General features: G+C 45.3%; 1 protein-coding gene and 1 long non-coding RNA gene across 5 annotated transcripts in view; one reads left to right on the plus strand and one right to left on the minus strand.

Annotated features, from left to right (window-relative positions):
- Window positions 1–23,880, plus strand: part of TRIO (trio Rho guanine nucleotide exchange factor) — a 336,828-nt gene that overhangs the window by 101,778 nt on the left and 211,170 nt on the right. For all 4 annotated transcript variants that reach the window (XM_059173670.1, XM_059173672.1, XM_059173671.1 and 1 more), the window contains exons 2-3: window positions 12,240–12,314; window positions 23,034–23,148. In XM_059173670.1, the coding sequence (XP_059029653.1) occupies window positions 12,240–12,314; window positions 23,034–23,148 (190 nt within the window). The remainder of the gene's footprint in view (window positions 1–12,239; window positions 12,315–23,033; window positions 23,149–23,880) is intronic.
- On the minus strand, window positions 1,832–19,020 carry LOC131831593 (uncharacterized). Its single transcript, XR_009353719.1, has 3 exons — window positions 18,884–19,020; window positions 6,385–6,714; window positions 1,832–2,046 (listed from the first exon to the last, which is right to left on the minus strand). It is a non-coding gene; the product is annotated as an uncharacterized LOC131831593 (long non-coding RNA).

Consider the following 23,880-nt stretch of genomic DNA (forward strand, 5'->3'; position numbering starts at 1 on the left):
GGAGAGACACAAGGGAGGGAACACAAACAGGGGAAACCGGAGAGGGAGAAGCAGGCTCCCGGCTGAGCAGGCGCCCGATGCGGGGCTCGATCCCAGCACCCTGGGATCGTGACCGGAGCCGAAAGCCGATGCCTCAGGGATGAGCCATCCAGGTGCTGCTGACAGTTTTCTTTTGAGCTGTGGCGCTGTGGCTTTCAGGGGTCATGCTAACAGAAGTGAGAGATGGAGACCCCTCCTCGCCCTTCATGTCTCTCCTGCCTCCCTTGGAAGGAGGTCGCCTGCAACCCTGTGCCGTCCTGTCCCTGGGCACGAGCACCTGGGCGGCAGGTGTCCTGAGGTCTGTGCTGAGCACTGCAGAGGGCCCGCAGGTGCGGGAGCTGGAGGAGTTCTAAGCCCTTTACTGGAGAGGTCCTTGTCGCATTTCCATTTGCATTTCTATAATGAGTTAACTTGGAAAAGTGTTCCTTGGTAGACATACATTGTGGCTCCGTCAAGAATGCTGCAGTCAGGGAATGGCGAAAGGAAAAGCGGATTCCCCAGTCCACAAGGCACGCGCCTCTGGGCTTGATTCCACTTGGGTTGGGAACTGCAGGACGAACCTGAAGAAATAAAATGTGCAGAGAGGAGAGGCCGCCCCGCTCCCCACCAAGGCTGTGTGCCAGGGGCCCCCGTGGCAGGCCGGAGGAGGCCCTGTGGCGCAGGCCCGGTTGTCACGTGTCCGTTCTGCCCTTAGCGCTTCAGCAGTGTCCCGCATGCGTTGGTGAGCGACGGTCCCACAGGTGGGGCTTTCCCACCTTTTGTGGGGGTTGTAGCCCTCTCGGAGCACTTGTGGTTCATTCCTCTAGCTGTGCGGGCGTCTGCTTACCGACTTCCCGCCACAGCTTCCGGGGACACCAGGGATGTGCCTAGCACCGGACAGTGACTTCCTTCCAGGCAGCATCCCACACTCCTTCCCGGAGGGCTCACGTCCTCAGACGCTTGGGAATTTGTGCCCTGTTCGCTTCTTCAGTGCAGATGTGTAAAACTAAGGGAGGATGAGTCCGTCAGCAGTAAAATACATTTGCATGTCACAGTTTGTTTTCTCTTCAGTATATCTAAATTATTTCATTTAATAAGCACATTTAAACCAGAATTTAAAAAAAAAAAAACCCTACTTTTATATGTATATGCAGAGGGGATTTGAGGTAGGGGAGGTGGAAGAGAGACAATGAGAGAATGGCAATGAGTTTCACTTGGCTCTTTGTTTTTTTTACAATGGTAGGTGGCTTTTGTCAACTCTGGTAGTTTCTTTTTTTTTCCCCTCTTTTCTCTCTCTCTCTCTCTTTTTAAATTTATTTATTTGACAGAGAGAGATCGATCACAAGTAGGCAGAGAGAGAGAGAGAAGCAGGCTCCCTGCTGAGCAGAGAGCCCAATAAGGGGCTCGATCCCAGGACCCTGAGATCATGACCTGAGCCAAAGGCAGAGGCTCAAACCACTGAGCAACCCAGATGCCCCATTTATTCATTTTCTTCAATTTATAGGAATCCAATAGGAAGGTAAATGGTAGCGACCTTTTCACTAGTATGTTTTTTTTCCCTTTTCTTGGAAATGAGGGTAAGACAGGACACCAGCCCCTGAAGTAGAAGGCACTTGAACCTTAAAATGCGGTGAGTCGTAAAGGCTGAGCTGCCCTCCATGGTCTAATTGTAAAAGAGGTCACATTGTCTGTGCCCAGAGTGGGCCTGGCCCTTCCTGTTACCTGTCCTCAGCAGGCAAATCTCATTATGACAAATAGAAGGATTGGGAAGAAAAATTCAAACTTTAGCTTGTATACAAATTTTACCTGAAAACAAGTTACAAAGCGCTAGGTTTCTTATTGTTGTTTTGGTTTTTTGAGTCGTCCTCACATACTGGCGACAGAATTGCTTCTCCTAGGGTGCTCATACTGTTCGAGGCTCTCGTCCGTCGTTGGTCAGTAGCCATCTGAAGGTCAGAAGGTAGCTTGTTCTGGTTTGTGTTCTCAAGCATCAGATGTATCACAATGTATTTTAGACGTGTTTGTGATCTGTTCAGAAAATGATGAAAAGTAAGTTGTCAAAGCAGAGTAGGGGGACGGAATGACTTAGGCACAGCAGCTGCATGTAAACAGAGTCATGCGGATCCATAATGATGGAAACATCACCATGGTCATCTTTGAACATGTTAGTTGTATTATTCACTCCCTAATCCCTAGAACAGGGGTCTGGGTCTCTATCCCTTTCAGAACGGTCCCAAACACCCTTTTTTATGTCATGGACTTAGTGTCCATGATTGATAGGAAATTTCAGGGACAAAAGCAACACTTAAAGGTGACATCGTCTCCTCACAGCAATCTCTACATCTTGCTTAAAAATAACAGTACATGGATTTGCAAGACATTTGTCCATCTCCATCAGGCTTTTTCCATTGGTCTAAATGTGTGTTTTATTTTGTTTTAGATTACAAACTTCTTAAAATCAGTTAGGGGGAAAGTCTCTGGGGCTTAAAAGAGAGCTCTGTGTGTAAGTATGTCCTCTGTGAATGCCAAGGGGTTGAAAACACAATTCTGAGCTTCATCAGAGGATTGACTGCTAGAAAGTTCTTCCAAATTCTTTGATGTTACTAAAGATATATCTTTCTAGTGAGTTTATGTTGAAATTAAATCTAACTGGAAATAACTTTTCAGTCCTTGGGTTAAAAATTGTTTCTGGCATTTCCTTTGGGTGATACCTTAATATAAGGATAGATGAATTAACTCAAGAGCTTTGAAGCAGAATTGGATACACAATACTTTGCTGGCTACTTTAGGAGACATTTTGATATTTTGTATACATGTGTGTATAATTTAGTGTTGCTTTTGCCTAGTTGCTTGATGTGTTTTCTATTCCCTTCATACTTGTGGTCCTTAACAAGGAAGGAGGTCAGTGACATAATGCAGGTGTTCTGGGATCGTTACTATTTGTGATATATGACACTTACAGAGGCTTAACTTGTCTTTATTGTGGCAAAGACATTGCCGTGTGAGTATCCGGTTAGGCCGCCTCAGGCTGAACTTGGCCTGCTGGTTCTGGGGGCCTGGAGACAACAAGACAGAAAGGTATGTGGTTTGGAGCCGAGTGGCATTTACTTGGCTTGCTGGTTCCCTGTTGTTCTTGTGTTTACAGAACCTCATGGTGAAGGCTCTTCGGGGTAACCTGGAGTTCTCAGGTGAAGACATGACCATGACCCCACCCGCTGCAAAGAGGCTGGTCTTCCAGGCCTGTGTTTCCTACTTCGAAACCACTTCCCTGAAGGCCTGCATTCTTTGGGTTGTTGGGGACATAAAACAAAAAGCCACTGAATGCTCTTTTCACAAATCACAGCCCGGTCTTCCCACCAGAGAAGCTTTTTATAATGAATTAAAATTTTGGTGGCCAGGGCAGAAAATACCTTTTTAATTACATTTTAAAAATCCCAAATATATAAATGTGATTTTATGCACTTGTCACTGAATATAGCAGACGCAGTAATACAGTCACGTTAGCCTCCTCAAAATGAGTGTGCAGGAGGCTGAGTGCGGCCTTGTTGCTTTCTGTGATACTTTGTGAGTATACTTTGTGATACTTTCTGTGTACTTTGCTCGGAACTCCGCGCTGTAGACTGTCCCTTAGAATGTCAGACTGCTTGGAGCGTTATGAACCGCTGGGTTGCCTCGCTAGGTATGAGGCCCTTCCCGGGTGCTGTGTGCTCTGCTGCAGCCAAACTACCCTGGGAGATGAGAGGCACAAGCCTGCCTTCTGATAGGGGATGGGGTGCCCCCCCCCCCAGGTGTTGCTTAGATAATTACCACGCCAGGTCGGGGGTCAGATCCAGCAAGACTCTGGCCAAGGAGTGGGTCTGCTTGGAGCCTTCAGGAAGGTGAAGAATGTGTGGGCCTGTGTGTGGGCAGGGGAGGGGATGCTTGAGGCAGTGCGGGAGGGAGCAGAGGCCTGTGGAACCTGTGGGAGCGGATGAGGGAAGGGGTAGTGAATGGGGGCTCAGGGGGGTGCAGGTCAGCGCGATCGGATCATGGACTTTGTACCATGTCAGGGAGTTTCAGTTTTATTTGAGGGCTCTGAGGAGCCAATGGCAAATGTTAGGGGAGTAAAATGATGAGGTGTGGGTTGCGGAGAGTGGCAGGATGGGTCAGAGGCAGTCCTGCAGCTCCTTAAGGAGACTGCTGGGGTGATCTACATGGAGAGGTAGATGCCGGCCAGTGGGGTGGGGAGCCGCGCTACTCCCGTGATGTGTGGAGCCCACAGGAGTGCATGAGAGGATGGGAGTCGGGGGGAAGCCTGGGTTTCTTGTCTTTCTGTTGGGTAGGTGGTTTGTGGGGCCAGGTACTGTGCTGGGACCCATATGATGGGGAGCAGGTTTGCGAGGCCCATGATGGGTACAGGCAGAGACGGCTGTGTCATAGGCATGCAGGTTGCCCCCATTTTCTTGATCCCTCTTGATGCCAGTGGTGGGTGTCTTCTGCTTGGCCATCAAGACCCACCATAGTCATCTCCAAGTCTGAACACTCAGGTGTTGCTTTCTCAAACAGATTGAGTGTAACACGGGCGCTCTAGTAGTTCATGTACAAGTTCCTCCCCGTCCGGCCAGAATGGCAAGTCATTGTATGCTGAACAAAGTTTCAACATCACTGATTTATACTGCGTCTCTGTAATTACACCTTTATTCTTTATAATAATCAAAAAGATCTGTACGTAAAGGAAAAGGAGAATTACAATATAGCTTTATTTTTCAAAGCCTTTTGCAAGAATGGTTTTGGTCTGCATTAAAAAATATGAAGACATAAGAATTTTTTTCTCTTCTATTTTGATAGAGGGCAAGGGTGCTAACATATATGAAATGTTTATTGTAGTGATATTAAACATGATTTCTTTTAGCTGTCAATCTTGGATGATTTATTCTACATCAAATCATTTAACAGTGACCAAACTGTATCAGTTATATCTTTGTGGTTCATTTGATAGAAACTACATTTCTAACTAGCTTTCCTGAGAGGCTGTTTCTTGATGTAAAGCAAGCCTTATTTGGAATAGGTAGCACAGAACCATAAGCAGGTGTGTGTGTGTGTGTGTGTGTGTGTGTGTGTGTACATGTGGCTTGGAATGGGTGACTAGAGTCTCAGAGCGCAGTGGGGGAGCTTTCCCTAGAGGTATCTCTTGATACTGTTAGAGGTACAGACAGATATATGTGTTCTTTCTTTTGGCATTTGGCAAACAACAGCATAAGGTTTCTCTGGGTTTAGCCCTGGCTGGTCCTTGGGGATACAAAGGTGAACAGCACACCTGGGCACATGGTTCTTTTTAGGTCTATGAGATTGTAGGAAGGTAGAATCCCCTTTTATGATACTACTACTTTTTTGACTATTAAGATATTCCCTTCCATTGGTCTGTTAGCTGTGGTTTTTAATTAAATTCTAATGCATAACTAATATATAATTAAATCATCAAACATTAAAAACTCATTTCATTTACATTAAAATATATGTAATAGTTCAAAAATATTTTTTGTTATGGTGTTTTGGTTGTTTTGGTTTGCCCTCTGTGTTTTGTGCTCAAGACATTAAAAAGCCAGCACCATTTTAAGTTGAAATGCCCTTAACTTCCTTGGATCAATCAAACTTACACTACTTTTTACTTCCTTAAAGAAACAGGTTATTGCTTCTAAATTTATGTGAAGTAATATATTATGCAGTCTGACAATTACTACAACCATGAAGGTTTAAGTGAAAATTGTAATACTGCACTATGAAACCCCATCTGTATTCCCGTGTGGTGGTCTGTGAGCATGCCTATAGGCTTGATATAAGTATTTAATGTGCTTCGTATGCATTTTATAAACATTATATATGTGTGGATTGTGGTTGTAGATTTACATAAAAATATGAACATTACATTATATTTTGATTTTTTTGAGCCTTAACAAAAATGGCATTACTTGTCATTTGATTTATAACCTCCTTTCCTCCTGAACGTTTTTCATGGAGGACCCAGGCTAGTTAAAAACGCTTCCTTCCTGCACAGCGCTAGTCTGACGGCTTGCCTAGTTGAAGCCCTCGATAGCACAAACACTGCACGCCACGCACCAGCGCTCCCTGTGATCTGTGACTAATCCTGCAGGCACTGCAGAGAAAGGTGAGGGAGTCGCAACTGCGGACGGGCTGCCTGGAAAGGGTGACGTCACCCCCACTTGCGCAGGCGCAGGCGCGGTGTGGCGCCTCTGATGCAGAGATTTATCATCCTGCTCTTTGTGCTCAGGGCGCTTGTGCGCGCGCTCGTTTCCCCTAAATAAACTAATGAGTAAAATTGGGTAATTACCACCAAGACTTGGTACTAATAGTAACCCTCCAGCTTACCGGAGTGTTCCCTTTTGTTGTGGTTTCAGAATGCTGCTGTATTTATTAACACGTTATTACTGCTACAACCCGTGTTTCTGAAGGTGGAGAATTTGAGTTTTCAGTTACTCCCACTTTCGATCCTCCCATCGAGTACTGAAGTAGGGCAGCTGACAGGCAAATGAGGCCTTTGAAAATGGATGAAGGGCACAGTTTGTCTTGTGGATTGTCTTTCAAAGACAAATCCCAGGGCAGGAGGCGAGGCAGACGGTTCAGAACAAGGCATCAGTCCATCCCATTCAGCCCAAATGGTCAAGAGAGAACTGTGGTTTTTCCTAAGACTGTTTTTACCTAAAAAAAAAAAAAAAAGAGAGAGAGAGAGAAAAGAAAACCCAAACCATTGACTAGTTTAATTTGACGATTACATAAAATTTCAAATTACTAATAACTGCCAGTAGTCCTGGGAGAAATAAGGGATTTTAAAAAAAAATGACCCTTTAAGAAAAATGACTTCTTAGTTTAAAAAGCTTAAATTTGATTCATTTTTACCTCATCTGACTTATTTCACCTTAATTTTTTTGACCTTTATATAAAAAATACTATCAGAATGTGCTGTACAAAAGCTTTTTCTCATTGTAAAACGATTTCCTTGGTGCTTCCCCCCCCTCCTTAAGTAAGAGAACTTCGGGGTTGTTTCTTTTCTGTTTGTTTGTTGTTGTTGTTTTTAAAATCTGATATGGAAAAGAGACCAAATGAATGAGCGTTATGGTCCGCAATGACTCAGTCCAAAAGGCATTTGTTAGCAGTAACAATACAGTACCTACTCACAGAGTCTCAGGGTAAAAAATGAGAAATTGATTTGACCAGGTGGGTGTTAGATAGCCGACGTTTTAGACCATTGATTCAGCTAAAAGATTGTCCATTGCTGAATGCTAACTTGTGGAATATTTCTTCTCAGGGCAGAGGTTAATTTCCTTGTTATAAATATAATACTACTATTGGAGTGGCTGTTTGAAAACACTGAGCTTATATTTCATAAACCTAAAATACAAAGTGCTAAAGGAACATTGGAGTGTTTGAGTAGGGCCTCAGGGGCAAGAAACTGGAGAAGTATGTTCATTCATTCATTCACTGATTCATTCATTCATCCATTCTACTGTCCTGTGTTTGTTGAGTGCCTTGTGCCTGGTCCTGTCTTAGGCATGTGGTATATGGCAGGGAAGAAAGGAAACCCATCCTCTGGTTAGCAGGACAATTTAGAGGAAGAGAGAGAAAAACTCTCCTCTTGATGGGCAACATAATGCTTGTCATTTTAAGAAATATGAGCAATTCGGAAGCAGGGGTGTAAAGTATCCCCCAGATTGACATGCTTCTGAACCAAATAGCAATTTAAAAGGTGATAATAGGGTGTGCCTGGGTGGCGTATTTGCTTAAGTGGCCGACTCTTGGTTTCAGCCCCAGTCATGATCTCAGGGTCATGGAATCGAGCGCCGTGTTGCGCTCCGTGCTCAGCATGGGCTGTGCTTGAGATTCTCGCTCTGTGCCCCTCAGCCCCTCCTCATGCTGTCTCTCCCTCTCTCAAAGAAAATTCTTAAATATAAATAAATAAAAGGTGATAACAGAATCAGTTTTGGCAAGTAATATGTGAACCTTTGAGTTGGGATGTTTTTAAATGAATATATTAAATCCTCTAAATATTCAAATTTTATTTTTTGGAAAGAACAGAGATAATTAAGCTCCGGCTTCACGTTTATTTTAACAATGGGTAACATCTGATTTTTAACCCACACTCCTTTCTTTTCAGTATCATTCAACAGATATTAATATCAAGATGTTTGAGTAACGACAGATGTTATCATGTAGACATTCCAATCAGGTTCCTTGTAGACTTGGCTCAAAAGAGTGGTCGTTGCATGTATTTTAGAGCTCCCCTGGGAAGCATCCTCTGCACCTTCAAAGGAGCCTTGGCTGACTACATCCTTACACTCTCTCTGGTCACTATCTCCTGAAGCTAGCTGTTTGACTTAATTCAGGTTGGCTTCTTTGTCTAAGGTAGCGAAACTTACTTTAAATTGTAACAAGAATCTAGTCTGCCTTTCTGCACTCTAGTTAGGCTCTGTGTAATTTAAAAAGTATCTAATTTAAGAAATGGGTAGAACTAAATGTCCTCTGACTTTGACCTCTCCTTATCATTTTTAAGCTGCTTTTCTTTTCGTGGAATTTTACGGAAAGTCTTTCTCTGGCACCACCTTTCACCTGTTAGTGCATTTTCAAAGTCTCTTGGTGGCACTTAGAGGTAAGACTGCTGCTGGCTCGTGGTCTGTGACATAAAGATGTAGTCTGAGACATCAGAATCATTGCCCCAACGTGGCATTTGCCATCCCTTTCTCTCCTCAGGAGCATGGGTGGGGGAGGGGCTGTGTGTTTATAAGGATAGTCCTGGAGCGTATCCTTTTGATCTAAAAGTTTAGACACCACGGCTAGTTCCTTTAATGCACAAGATGGAACACAGTAGGAGTTGTCTTATCTGCTGTATAATCTAGACTCACTGGAATAGCACAGAAGCCATGTATTTGGATTTTTTTTTCTTTTTGTAATAATTGCACAATCTGCTTTAATAAATCGCTCTTCGGGGCATAGAACTGAATCTGCCTTTTTGATCTGAGGATATTTCATGGCTGAGTTCTGCCTGCTTTTTATTAAAAGTTACGTGATATGTTTAATTACTTTTATGGTATGTGTACATGCTTCTTTACTTAGCCTTTTGCTTATGGGATGTATTTTTTTAAATGAAAATGAGATTAAAGATAATAGCTGGTGACTGTCATAATAGTCACAAACTCAGTCTCTTTGTGATTAGTTTCATACTTCTGCTTTTAAAAGTTTTCTATTTTAAAAGTTTTGACGATTTTAATGAAATTCCCGTCTCTTTTTCTGTGATATATTCAACAAAAAGACTAGTAAAACTGAAGACTTCATATTCTACCCTATGTTTGGACATGTATATATATCACAATAGAAATGTAACATACTCTAACACTGGTTTAACTCTGGATTTATGTGCCTTTGCTCCTCTAACAAGACTGTGAGTCTTACTTAATTGAGGGGAGAAATGTAGGAACTGATAGGCCTCAAGTAACTCTAGGTTTTGGAAACTGAAACATGGGAGTGAGTCTGTGTTTTCTGGTGGGTCAGAGGAAATTGAGATTTTTGCTGCGAGCTTGTGTTTACTTCACCTTGTTTTCATGTCCGTGAGCTGTGCATCCCGTGGGGCGGCCTGGGGCAGCTTCCGTCACCCACTCTGTAAAGGGTGGTAATAAATGGCTTTTTTCAGAGAGTCAGCTGGAATTGCTAAGAACGCTTTGGGATTGCCACGTAAGTCATGTAGTCCTCTTATGAGGGGCCGGCACTGGGCTTGGGACATTCTGCGTGCTGAGGGTTGTGTGAGACAGGGGAGACCCTCAAGTGGGGCTCGATTTCTGTGTCTGGGGCCCAGGACCGCGGTCAACGGCGGTCCTTCTCGGAGGGCTTAGCCGTGTCCTGGCCAGGATGTCTGTGGGGACAGAGAGCATGTGCAGATGGGGAAAAGCGAATGTTTTCCTAACTGGTAGCAGCAGGAGGGGGATCCTCTTTTCAAATCCCTGGAGCTTGGGATCCACAGTCAAGGCTCAGTCCTTCCTATTGTTCTGTCATTCGATTTCCTCCTCTTTGGTCCAGGTTCCCAGCACCCCTGGCCGCTTGTGGGATGTTGCGCCGTAGGTATATTTATAAGCTTGTCGTCACGAGGACCGCCGTGCTGCGCTGCCCAGTTCCTCCTTGCGTTGCCCTGCTGACACCTCTAGATCGCCCCGGGAGCACTGAGATGTAATCTGTCCTTGTGGATGCGACCGCTGACACTAGATTGCATCCATTCAAGAGCTTTGAAGGAACCTTCAGGATGAAATTGCAGAACTCTTGGCTCTTGTTTGGCCTTTTATAAATAGCCACTGTTTTTAAAAGCTTGGTGTGTTGCCAGCACAAAGCTTGGTATATTGGAAAGCAAAATGGCCCGATGATATAGAGCTGTGGGTTCTGTGTTGAGCCCTTACATGACCAGAGAGGTCATGCCGCCGTATCTTCTGGACCTTGGGGTCCTCCTCGGGATGTGTTTGCTGCTGTCTTTCTGCAGCGTCTCTGGTGATGGTCAGTATCATGGCTAATACCGTGAAAACTGGGTTCTTGGTACACAGGAGAGATTGATTTTGTCATTCTTTGCTGATCTGAATGCTGTATTGCGGGGGTGGGTTCTGTTACATCCTTCCTCAAAGTGCTAATTTTGTCGTCGTTTGCTTACTCTGGCAGGCTGCTAATCTGGGGGGACTTGAGCTACGAACCCCATCTCCTGCAGTGGGCCCTAGCACTAATCTCAGTCAGACACTCTGTCTTTAGCCTGGAGCTTGCCTCCTACAAGCGAGGCTCAGGGGAGAGCCAGAGATTTGGGCCAAGATTATATACAGAATTTGGGGCTCCCCCGCTCCTTTCCACGATTCTCCTCAGCTGCTGAGGTTGCCCCAAGCTGTGTCTGGTTCTTGTGTTGGCAGCTCCATGAGGCTTAGCCTGTGCCCTGTCCTCAGGCTAAAAGCCCCACCTAGCGCTCCCAGTGCCATTCCCTTTTGCCCAAGCACGTTGCCCTGCTCTGCATCACTCTGCAGCCTTGAGACTGCTCACTTTTTAATAGATTTTCCTCTGTGGCAGGCAGGCCTGGTCCCCCAGGGGCTGCTCAGACATGTTACGGAAGACCCCAGGTCACTGAGAGAGAGCTTTCCCTGCTCTCCCAGTCCAGGTCTGCACCTTGCATTGTGTTATTACCAAGCTACCGTTCTGGAGCATTCCTTGTACTGTTTTGGCACAAACAAACAGGAAAATAGTGATGGGGCAGTGGTCTTTTATTTTTCTTAGAGATTACTCAGCCAGTGATGATATTTTCTTGTTTTGATGAGGATGGCCAGCATCCTGAACCTAGATTTCCTGTTTGAGACCTCCGGGAGGAACATCCCGAGGCATTATTAGGAGCATGAACATTTTTGACCCCAGACTCTCATGTGGGCCTTTGCCCTGGTGAGCCAAGCCAGACACGTTCGGGCTTTGAGAATTCCTTATCTTGGATGTTGGCTTGGCCTCAATTGCTTACTTCGTGCTTCTCTTCCATGATCTATCTCTCCACTTGCCTTTGGCAATATTGGTTGTGGGGAGAGTTAGTTTCACAGTGAGAAGAGGGTCTCCGCTGCCTTCCGAAGCAGGTGGCACTGGGCCATCTTACCCCAGTAGCCAGTGACATTCCTCCAGGGGGGCATGACCCAGAAAGCCTGGAAGGATAGAGCCTAAAGGGAGCTGTGGTCAGTCCCCGGCTATTTATAATCCCTGCTCTCCTCACTGCCACCGTTTATTTTTAACCACTCTGGGCTCTGGGAGGAGGAGGAGGATGCCGAGTTGGAGGCGGCTTTGAGTGCCCCCTAGAGGCATCAGTGTTTAAAACACGATACTGCTGCTTTTTATGCATTCATCTACAGGATCCAGACGAAGAATTTTGAAACGCTCTGGACTGGTTTCATATCTTGTGTTTTTGGGGACCAGATCTTTATTGCTACAAGTGGCCTGGAGCCTGCTTGGTACCGGAGCCTTTGGGTCTGTGTGCAAATCCCTGTTTGACATTAAAATAGAAAATAATTCTGTGGTAATTTTTTCCTTTATAGAATTCAGATGCTTTGAAATGCTATTTCTAAAGCTGATTTAATGGGTGTGAGTAAGCTGCTGTGTTGGCACTGGATAGATGGGATAAGAAGTTTAAATGTCATTCAAGCAACCTAGTAACTTGAATTTCTCCTTATGTATTTCAGGGTTTCGAAAAAATGATGAAATGAAAGCTATGGATGTTTTGCCAATTTTAAAGGAAAAAGTTGCGTACCTTTCAGGTAAAGTTGGAACTTTCTAATCTGCTTACTGTTTCTTCTGCTTCTGATACAGTGCCAAGAGTCTGAAATACCATACTAACTCACCTGCCACACACATAAAAACACTGTGTTTCAGTAGAACTTTGACTGCTTTATTCTTATAGCATTTTCCTGAGAAAGCAGTGCCCAAAGTATTTTCTCCTAGTGGGTAGGCACAGTATAAGTCAGATGGCACTGGGGAGTAAGATATGTTTGTGCCTGTCACTTAACAGACATTTGATGTTTTTCCTCAATTAAGTAAACCAACTGATTGTTCAAAAGTTTAAAAGTCCCTCATCTGGGCGCCTGGGTGGCTCAGTCTGTTAAGTGTCTGCCTTTGGCTTAGGCCATGATCTCAGGGTCCTGAGATCGAGCCCCTGCTCAGTGGTGGGGTGGGGCAGAATCTGCTTCTCCCTTTCCCTCTGCCTGCTGCTCCTCCTGCCTGTGCTCTCTCTCTGTCAGATAAATAAATATCTTTTTTTAAAAAAAGTAAAAGTCTGTCATCTTCCTGGAAGAGATGGGAACATGGCCTTAGTGGGTATGTCCCGAATTCCTTGCTTTGGTTTCTTGTCCCCTCACCCTGGAGTTCCTAGAACCCGTGTTACGGACTGTGAAAGTCCTCGTGATCTCTGCCAACTGGTTCCTCCGCTTCCCTGTATAGCCTGGCCCTTTGGGGTGAGGACAGTCTCAGCCAGTCTCTCGGGCTTTGGGGCACTAGAGGGTCCACTTTTGGCTTTTTGGGGCTTTTTCTTTGAGGGCTCTCTCCTAGATGAACAGAAGAGCCATTGAGTGTCTTACCTTTTTAGCCCCAGTTCACTTGTTACAAAACAAAGGTCTGCAGAGTTTTCTGCTCTGTTATAGCAGGAAGTGAATGTGTGGATTGTCACATACTTTAGACAGTCTTCCCGGATATGTTTCCCCGATAATTTTTTATCTTTCTCAAACAGGCGTAATATACTGATCTGATGTCTCCTTTTGAACACATTTTATTTTAAACGTATAACACTACCAGCTGCTTTTATATGTTGGGTGTGTCCCCTTGGCTGTGGAACGGGGCTGTATTTAGGACAGCGCTCCCCGTGGTGCTGCTGCTAATCTCAACTTGACGGCCAGTGGTGTTTCCTGGCGTCCCTCCTAAACTGTTTGATGATTTGGCTCAAGTGAGTCTAATTCAGAATGCATTTGGACTGTTAATAGAAGTTCATGGAAAGAAGAGGTTGCTTTTGGTAGTTGGGAATACATGCTGCAGAAAATGCCCCTCCTGGCTTCTGTTACACGGAGTTTTGAAAGTAGGCTTTGCGCATTCCTAATCACTTTGTAACAGACTGCATGAGGCAGACTCATGCCGCACTTTGTCAACTCCTGATTTTGTAGTTTGCAGGTGGATTTTAAAGTTATAATAGTGAAAAGACTCTGTTTATAAATGATAGAGGCATCCATAGGAGGCCCTAGAGCCAATTCCAGATGTTCTGCAGTTTTTTTTTTAATGTCTAAAGTCTGCATCTGTGGTGAGAGCACTTGCTTCTTTGGTTAAGCATCCAGAGACGGGCATGTCCAGAGCAGGGGAAGGTTAAGGTTGATGATTTTTATTTGTACTCATTTTCTCTTGGGCATTTAATACAGAATGCCTCATTTGATGTCATTTTTGTCCAAGTCACTATCAGAATTAAATCTGTTCACCTTTTAACTATTCGAAGAAATAAAATCACCAGTCTTTCAGAGTTTGTCAGGACTCTTTACTCAAGCCTTGAATTCCGCAGGTTTAATTAAAGTTGGATCTCTGTAGTGGGGAGGGAAGTTGTGCCCAGCAGCAGACTAATCTGGAACCATTTTTTCAGTATTAGAGATGGTGGGACTTTTGCCAGTTGTGTTGGTTAAGTGAAGTTGGTAGCTGCCACTGCATTTTAATAGTATTTCCTACTTTATGATCAGAATTGGCACGTTATGTTAGCCGATGTCATTTGTTGATTTTTTTAGGCTTGCTGTTATTTCGTTTAGGAAGGGAAAAGGAAAAAACCCACTAAATTAAAAACAAATTCGTTACTTGCATAGTGATTTCTTTGTGTGTGTGAAAGGTTTACAGTGAAGCAATAAATCTTTGAAAAATTTATACCTCTGATCCTGATTTCTAAAATCTGTTTTTTTGAGATATAATTCACAACCATAAAATCTACCCTTTAAACATGTATGCTTCAGTGGATTTTAGGGTATTCACAAGGTTGTGAAACTATCCCCATGGTCTAATCCCAGAACACTTTGATTACCTTAAAAGAGCCCCATGCCCAGGGCCATTTCCTCTACCACCTGGCTCGGGCAACTGCTAATCTATTTTTCTCCTCTCACCCCATTTTTTTTTTTTTTTAATATTAGGGGATATTTATTGTGGTATGTTTGTAAAAGCTATCTGTATGAGTAGCTTTTAGTAAATCTAAGTGGAATAACTAGGGCTTTGAAAAAGCAGGCCAAGAGATCAGCGATTCCTTGAGATACTTATTTGGTCAAAAGCTCTTAAAAACCCAGTGGGGATTCTTTGAACTTGAATATTTTTGATTCTCAGTCTCATCTCCAGGTACTGTAGAAAGCAGTCCTCACCGCATATAGGTAAGACAGCAAAGTCCTTCCTAACTCCTGCAAAGTCCTACAGGTAAAACCTGACTTCATGCTTCAGGTCAGAAGTAGGGGCAGTAAAAGAAGTGTTTGATAGTTTATATTTAACATTTTATTTAATATATATGTTGATGTGTTATATATATTGCAGTGTGGATATCATCTATATATATAACTATATATACATATATATGTATATATATAAAATGTCAGCCTTGTGCCACTAGGGGCTAGGGTTTGGGCGCCAAAAGAACTCACAGACTACCATCAGAATTAAGAATGCTTTTTTCCCCCCTTAACTTTTTAATCAAAAAACATTTCAGCATCCAAAAGGAGAGAGAATATAGTATAATGAATTTCTAGGAACCATGGTTCACTTCAATAATCTTGTCATTTGTATGCCTGTAAAAGCTTTAGGAAAAAACCTCAATACCATTAAGAGACGTAAAAAATGAGTAGTAATTTTTTAATACAAACAAAAAAAGCCCAATTCAAATTTTCCTGTTTGTGTCATAATTTGTTTCACAGGATATACATGGCAGTTGGTTGATCACTCTGTTTCTGAATCTGTAGGTTCTTACTCCTTCTCCTTCTTTTTGTCTTATCCCCTTATGTTAATTATTAGGTGAGGAACTGTTTTCCTTTAGATTTCCCTACATTTTAGCTTTTGCTCGTTGTACTCATGGGTGGCCATCTAATATATTCTCCTTCCCCTGTTGTTTCCTATAAACTGGAAGCTGGGTCTTGAGGCTTGATCAGACCTTGCTTAGATTTTGTAGGAAGAAGGCAAAAATCCTTAATGGGTGGTGGCAGATAGTCCTACTGGGAGTTTTACTGGGGAAGTCTCGCTGTTTCTTTTTTATAATGTCAGGCATTCATTGACAATCATGGTTTAGAACTAGTATTTTCTCACAGTTGCAGAATAGTGACATTCTGATTATTTCCTTTCTTCTTCATCAACTTAAATATTTTATAAAAAGAAATGTCCCATTGGGGCGCCTGGGTGGCTCAGTGAGTTGTTAAAGCCTCTGCCTGTGGCTCAGGTCATGATCGCAGGGTCCTGGATTGAGCCCCACATTGGGCTCTCTGCTCAGCGGGGAGCCTGCTTCCTCCTCTCTCTCTCTCTGCCTGCTTCTCTGCCTACTTGTGATCTCTGTCTGTCAAATTAAAAAAAAAAAAAAATTAACTTAATAAAAAAAGGTCCCATCATCAGTTTTGTCGTTATCCTGAGAATACAGTTAATACAAGAAAAGAAGGTTAAGGGGCGCCTGGGTGGCTCAGTGGGTTGGGCTGCTGCCTTTGGCTCAGGTCATGATCTCCAGGTCCTGGGATTGAGCCCCACATCGGTCTCTCTGCTCAGCAGGGAACCTGCTTCCCTTCCTCTCTCTCTGCCTGCCTCTGCCTACTTGTGACCTCTCTCTGTCAAATAAATAAATAAAATCTTTAAAAAAGGAAAAAGAGAAGAAGGTTAAATGATTGATTCTTGTCCTTTACCAGTTTTTGGTCCAATAATTATTTCAGACTGATTAAAAAAAAAAAGAACCTTTTTCTTTTTAATGTTTGATGTGTTTCAATTGATTGCCAATTTTTAAATATCTCTTATGAAGTTAAAATTTTCTCTTTGATCCAATGGGAGTGTCTTCAGATTGGCTCCTGAATCCATGCAGTGCAGCCCTACAGGTTCTCTTTTTGCTGATGAGACAGGATGTTTCCGGCCCAGCTCGTCTGTCCCTGTTCCGCATCAGGAGACAGCCATCTCTCCAAAGTGTGCTGGCTCTTTTGCGTGGGAGAAAGGCGCAAGGTGCTAGGGGAGCTCTCTGTTCCTGGCTGGGTCACTGTTTCTGCGCTCTTCAGTGGACACATCTAGGAAATACGTGTATAGATAACTTTTATTAAGTAGGATGTCATGACTTCATAACTAAAGTTTCTAATTCAGATTTAGATTTACAGGTATTTTTCTTTGACTTTATATTTGTATCTCTTTTTCCTTATACTAAAAATCCGCATTCCTACCCTCCTCAACGTAATTGCTTATTCACATTGTAATACTGATTTTATTGCCACGCAGTGACTACCAGATGTCATCTAATATTTCTGTTGTCCTAAGGGTATATGCCCCTAGGAACATATGGTCCTGTTACCGTTCTTTAAAATCACATAGAATAGCTCCTCTCTGTGTGGGTCAAGTTCCTGCCAACTTGAAACTCCAGATCATATGTTTCATTTTGTTTTTATAGTTTTAAAGCTTAAAAAAACAACCACCTAATCTTGCATCAGTGTTAAGTAAAATGTGTACATCATTCCAGGATTAAAAACTAAAAAAAAAAAAAAAGTACAAAGAAATGCAGTTTTTTTTACCCTGCCTCATCGACCCCATGCCTTTCCTCCATCAAAGGAAACCTTTTTTGTTTTTGTTTTCTGTAGTTTTTTTTTCTTGTAAAACAGGAGCTCTCTCCCCCCTCCCCGAGATAAACAGTCATATATTTATGGACCATTTTCTCTGCTTACAGTTTCATTTTAACAGTTTTCTGGAGAACAGAGTATTAGTACATACAGAGATGCCACATTGCTTTTACAGTTGTTTGAACTGGATTGTGGGTATATAGCGTATTGGTTCAGTTGGCTGCCTATTGATAGACATTTGGGTTGCTTTTTCAGAAGGAATTTTTGGGGCGGGGCCAGGTGAAGATCATTCACCTTTACGAGTGTGGGTGTTGACGGGAGTGTGGGTTTTGATTGCCCAGAGGTTTGCTGTTAGTACTGGGGCTTTTGACCATAGTTCCTCTTGTTCCAGTTTTGCTGAGTTCTTCATTTTCTGGAAAGAGAAGGGGCGCCGCGCACCTGTCTAGGAGATTCTTGTTAGTCCCTGGCACTGTCTGAGGCGACGGCGACAGACCAAGATCGGAAATTGCCAGAGGCTTGTCTCCAAGCGCCCCATCAAGAGTACCCTGAGAGTCTTCCTTCCAAATGCTAGTTCTCAGGACGGGGCTGCAGGAGGCGGGCGTGGGAGGGTACGGGGCTGTGGAGCTGCTCCTTGGTCCCTCCTAGAGCAGTGGCCTGGTGTTCACCTTTGTAACAGAGTTTTCTTAGTTGACAGCAGCCTTAATAGTGGCAGCCATAATTTCTCCTTCACAAACCGTGCCTTTTCAGAGCTTCCTTTATAAAGCTCTGCTTTTCATGATCAGTGAGTTAGACTGTTCTTTGGGCAGGGGCGGGAGCATAAAGAATCATTTTCCAGACTGTATTGTAATCAAGAAATTCAAACAAGGGCCATACAAGACAAATACAGTTGGTTCACTGAGATCGACCTCATACTCCTCAAAGCAGGTATGCCTGCCTTTGAAGAGAAGGATGAAAGCTGAATTTTTAATTGATTTAAAGAAAAAGGGGCAGCTCTGAAGCTAGCTGCTTCTGTGGTCATTCTGCACTGTGCTGCTCCAGAGCCCAAGTGCCCTGGGCTTTCCCCTTTCAGAAGACGAAAATAAGCATCACTGGGTTTGAGGAAGGGTCACGCAGATGGCTGCAACCATAATGCAGGACTTTCTCCGCTTTCTTTCTCATGTTGACAAGAACCTCCAGTGTGTGTGTGTGTGTGTGTGTGTGTGTGTGTGTGTGTGTAAAACATTTGAGGGGAGGAGAGAGAGAGAACACATGTGGGAGGGGCAGAGGGCGAAGGGGAGAGAACGTCAAGCAGACGAGTTGATGCTGAGCACAGAGCCTGATGCCGGGCTGGATCCCAGGACTCCGAGATCACGACCTGAGCTGAGATCATGGCCTGAGCCGAAATCAAGAGTCAGACGCTTAGCCCACTGCTCCCACCCTGCCCCCCCCACCTCCAGCCCGTGCCCCTGCTGGGCGTCCCTACCTCTGTGTTTCTATAGGAAAGTTCATCAGGCACGTCTGTTTTTAACTTCCTGATCCCAATGATAGGTATTTCGAATTACCTTTGTGTGGCGTACAGATGAGGAATCCATTCATTCAGCTGGTCTGTATCGAGTACACTCTTTGTTCCGGTCTCTTCCGAGGCCTGACAGGTGTGTACTGACGTCCGTGAATGAGCAGACAAGCCTGGCTCCGTAGAACTTCACAGACAAAGGAAAAGACTGCGTCAATCAGATGATGTACTAGAAGGGGAGAGGTGCCTTGCAGGGATATAATGGGGTATGGGGAGAATTGTAAGAGTTGAAAATAAACAGGGTCATTATGAACAAAAACCACACTTTCTGTTTGGTTTGGTTTAACTAAAACAGCACTTGGACAGGCAGCTAACCCTTGACGAGCTGCTAGATTTGATGACAGGCATGGAGCAGCCCAGAGGCTGTGCCGCTCTCAGATGTACTGGACGTTGGTAGGTGCAGGACACGGATTTCTTGCCCTTTTCAAGGCGGAAACCCAGGCGCTGGGTTTCCCGTCCGTGCCGCGCGACTGCCGTGTGTCCCACCTGCCTCGCCCTGGGGCTGCAGGTGGACATCACATCCGTTCGAGTGTATCCGGCAGATGAAGCTTCCATGAGCTGCAGCCTCACTCCTGTTACTAGCTCTGGAACGAGAACTTTCAGGCGGTCACTCTTTAGCTTCACAGCCCGGGCAGCATTCATTTCTGTGCCTTCCCGTTTGTGACGTTGGCACTGTGTTCAAGCTTGGCGAATGCATCTGTGGCGTTGACTTCAGGCTCCTCAAGGTTCAGAGACCAGGATGCTTTGAACTAATACTGTGTCTCTTCAGGTCTTAGGTTTTTCTTTTTTAAACCTCCCTGGGGGGGGGCGCCTGGTTGGCTCAGTGGGTTAAGGCCTCTGCCTTCGGCTCAGGTCATGGTCCCAGGGTCCTGGGATCGAGCCCCCATCGGGCTCTCTGCTTGGCAGGGAGCCTGCTTTCCCCCTCTCTCTCTGTCTGCCTCTCTGCCTACTTGTGATCTCTGTCTGTCAAATAAATAAATAAAATCTTAAAAAAAAAAAATAAAAATAAACCTCCCTGGGAGGGTCAGCAGATGGAGATTGGGCACCTGCCTGTCACTGATGGTGACACAGCACAGGTCGGAAGATGAGCCCTGATGCAGGGAGGTTAGCAAGTGAAGGCCAATCATTAAATTATTTAAAAAAAGAATATGCAGTTTTTACTTCATAAGTGATTTTTGATGACGTTTTAAAACTATTGTAGTGAGTTTTCTGGAGCTCTGTTCTGTGAAAAGGAAAAAAACAAGGTGAATTTTTTTTTCTTCCTCTTAAAAGTCAAATTGGGGTTTATGGAAGCTTTTCTTTAGGACGTAAGTGAGAGCCTGTTTGGTGGATGAGCTTGCTGGCAGCTCCCAGGGGACACCTCATTAGCGCTACCAGCTGGGGGGACTCTCTAGTTAAAAGGTGAAGCGGTACAACAGTAGGACCTGTGCACACCCTTGCCTTTCCTTCTCACTTCTGTGTGAGCCGATGGCTGCGTGTGGTGTGCACACCTGTTGATTGCCTGTGTGAGTGTCTTTGATGGGCAGGCTTTGGATTCTATTTTTCATACCCACGTGGAGCATTCCTTTGCTTGCTTGGTGAGATATGATGACCCCAGAGGGAGGAGGGTCGAGCATGGGTCATTGTCATCTAGTGTCCCTGCTGAATCAGATATTAACGTTGCATTTAAAAAATTCAGAATGGTGGTCCAGACAAATGTTAGATGCTATTCTGTTTATCAAAAGTGGGGTGAGTATTTTAACCCAAATATCATACTGTATGTTTAAGAGCTCAAATTTTTGAAAAATACAGTGTTCCAATACATTTTTTTGAAGATTTTATTTATTTGAGAGAGTAGGACAAGCAGGGGGCAAGGGAGAGAGAGAGAAGCAGACTCCCCGCTGAGCAGCAAAACCGATGTGGGCCTTGATCCCAGGATCCTGGGATTATGACCTGAGCCAAAGGCAGATGCTGAGCTGAAGGCAGACACTTAACTGACTAAACCACTCAGGCTCCCCAAAACACAGTATTTTTCGATCAAGGAGACTGAGTCTCTTTTTGGAAAGTATCAGAGATGTTCAGAGATTTTTTAAAAATACTGAATTGTTGCCTTTTTAATCTTGGGGATAAGAGTTATTTCCCCAAAACTAGGGCCATTGATTTGACCCTAAAAATACTGTCTGTTATTTCAGAGATTACATTCTGGCATTTATAACAGAACTGCTGCTTACTTTTAATAGTACCTTTCATTCATTGAAAAGCTCAGGAACCATCATTCAGTTGTCCTGACATTTCGCTACTTTAGAGAGATTTAAAGCCACTAGTTTGAAAATTTTTCTTAAGTTTTTGTCAGGGCAAAGAACCCACCTATGACGATGTGAAATAGTCTTCTTGTCTTTTTTTTTTTTTTTTTTTTTTGGTAGTTTCATTTATTTATTTTAAGTAATCTCTACACCCAGCATGGCATGCAAACTCACGACCCTGAGATCAGGAGTTGCATGCTCTTCTTAGGAGGCAGTTTCCCCCCACCCCTGCCCCCGTCTTTATTTAAGCACTTTGAGCTTTAGTATCTTTAATTATAAAGCTGGAAGAATAAAACCTTGACAGGGTCAATGTGCTGTTGAAATCAGAGCACATGTAAAAGACTTGATACCATACCTAGCATGTTATCAGTGGTTGTGGTTTTGTGTTGTTCCCATTTAATACACGAATTACTGGATTTATAATTTAACACTTTTCTAGACTGCATGACCTAACAGTACATGTGGATCATTTTAGTGTTCAGAATCAAAATTGAGTTTCATTATTGTTCAGCGGGACTATTAATCATTCTAGGAAATTGTGAAAATCCATATTGGTGAAATATGTTTTTAAAATACCAACATCTTGTGCTGAATCCTTTCTTGGCTTTTCTAAAAGGAGAGAATCCGGTTTTCTGTTGTTAGTGTTTGCTTGCTTTTTAGTTTTACCTCTGCTAATGAAGTAAATAAGATGAGAAAATAATGAGGAGTTTCATGCTGTGACTTGAATTTTGTGGTCTTACTGCTCTACCTCTGAGGACATATGACCAGAGCTGTGAAATGAAGGAAAGATCCTCTTGGGAAGGCTAGATTTTCCTCCTCTGTTTTATTTTCTGAAAACATTGGTGGAGTAATAGAATACTTCTGGAAATTTCACCGGAAGTATTCAGTGATACCCACAGGCCTCATGAGGATTGTATGTGTGTTCATGAGGGTTCCATCTGCCAAGACAGTCCCCTGACATTTATACTTTGTATGTGATGTAATTTTTCTAAACTCAAGCTAATTTAGTTCTGTTTTAAAATTCTTAAATGCTAGTCTCTCTGTCTTTGTGGCTCTGTGTGAGAGGTTGGTGAGGCTTGACCACTGGGGTCAGGTGCTGCGCTCAGGAGAGGACGATGCCCTAGATCCCAGATGATGAAGGTCATCGTTGGCATAAAGTTTGAAGTCCTTTCCCGTTTTCAAGACTTAAAACCCGATGTAGTGGGCGCCTGGGTGGCTCAGTGGGTTAAAGCCTCTGCCTTCCTCTCAGGTCAGGATCCCAGGGTCCTGGGATCGAGCCCCTCGTCCTGCTCTCTGCTCAGTAGGGAGCCTGCTTCCCCCTTCTCTGCCTGCTTGTGATCTCTGTCAAAAACAAACAAAAAAACAAAAACAACAACAACAAAACCCCTATGTGGTTTTTTGCAAAGAGCTTAGAATGCTGGGGGCAGGAAGGAGGGGGTGGTGTGGGAGGGCGACGGGAGGGCCTGGGAAGGCTGAGTGGTTTCAGGGGAAAGGCGCCCACCTACGTGGAAACGTTCTCCACCCCTAAAAGTGTCGCTGGAGGGGACCCACGGGAAGGTACAGTCGGCGCCTTCTCTCACGGCTTCCACATGGCGGATGGCACTCAGGCCTGTTGTCCGGAGTCCGGGGAGGGGACGAGGTAGCCCGGCCCCGGGTCCCAGCCCGGTGTCCGCCCAGAGCTCGACGCTTGCCGCTTGCACGCTCCTGCCTGGCGGCGCAGCCGGTGGGGAAGCGCGCGCGGGCGGCTGCGAGTGGGCGGTGCACGCGCGGGGCCGCGCAGTCCTGTGTGCACGCGCGGGGCCGCGCAGTTCTGTGCGCTCGCCGGCGCCTAAGCGCGCTCCGAATGCTGTTTTGCAGGTGGCAGAGACAAGCGGGGAGGCCCCATCCTGACGTTCCCGGCGCGCAGCAACCACGACAGAATACGACAGGAGGACCTGCGCAGGCTCATCTCCTACCTCGCCTGTATCCCGAGGTGAGTCGCGGGCGCCGCGGGGCTTGTCCCTGTTGGGGCCGACCCAGACTGGACACCGCGCCGCCGGGAGCAGCCGCGCGCCGGCCTGGGGTCCACGCCGCCCACCCAATGCAGACCAGGCTCCGGCTCCTCTGCCCTTCGCTCCGTTTTGTGACCGTTCTGTCGCGCTGACGACACGTGGGGGTGTGGGGACGAGAAGGTACGCGCCTCGCTTGGAGAGCGTTGTTGGGGGGCGGCGGGGCCGGGATGAGGAGGTGGCCCCCAGGCGGACCGGCCTTGGGGACTCTGAGGCCGCGACGCCCCGCGGGGCCAGAAACGGCGGCTGTTGCCGATGGTACGTGTCTGCCTCCGTGTCCGCTTCAGTTTCTGGGAAGCGGCCTCTGCGTTTGTGGCGTCAGGTCTGTGAGGCAGCGCGGGTCTTGCCCAGCTGCGGGGCCAGGGGCGGCAGCGCCATTCAGTCCGAGACCCCTTCGTGACGGGGCGGTCGTTCCGTGGGTGCTGAGGAGACGCGAGTCGGGGCGAAGCCTCGTCCTCCTGGTGACTTTGGAACCGAGCATCCTGCTGGGACGCGGGCCGAGCCGGTGGGCGCGCCCGCAGGGGGACCCGCGCGTCTGGCTGGGGGCGCTGGCTTCCCTGCGGGGAGTGGCACTGCTGATGGCTTCTCGGAGGCGGAGGGCACTGCGTTGCACCGGCCCCGGCACGCGGGCTAGGACACTGCTGGCCCCCTTGGCC

The sequence above is a fragment of the Mustela lutreola genome, chromosome 5 (genome assembly GCF_030435805.1).
Source record: "Mustela lutreola isolate mMusLut2 chromosome 5, mMusLut2.pri, whole genome shotgun sequence".
Classification (NCBI taxonomy): domain Eukaryota; kingdom Metazoa; phylum Chordata; class Mammalia; order Carnivora; family Mustelidae; genus Mustela; species Mustela lutreola.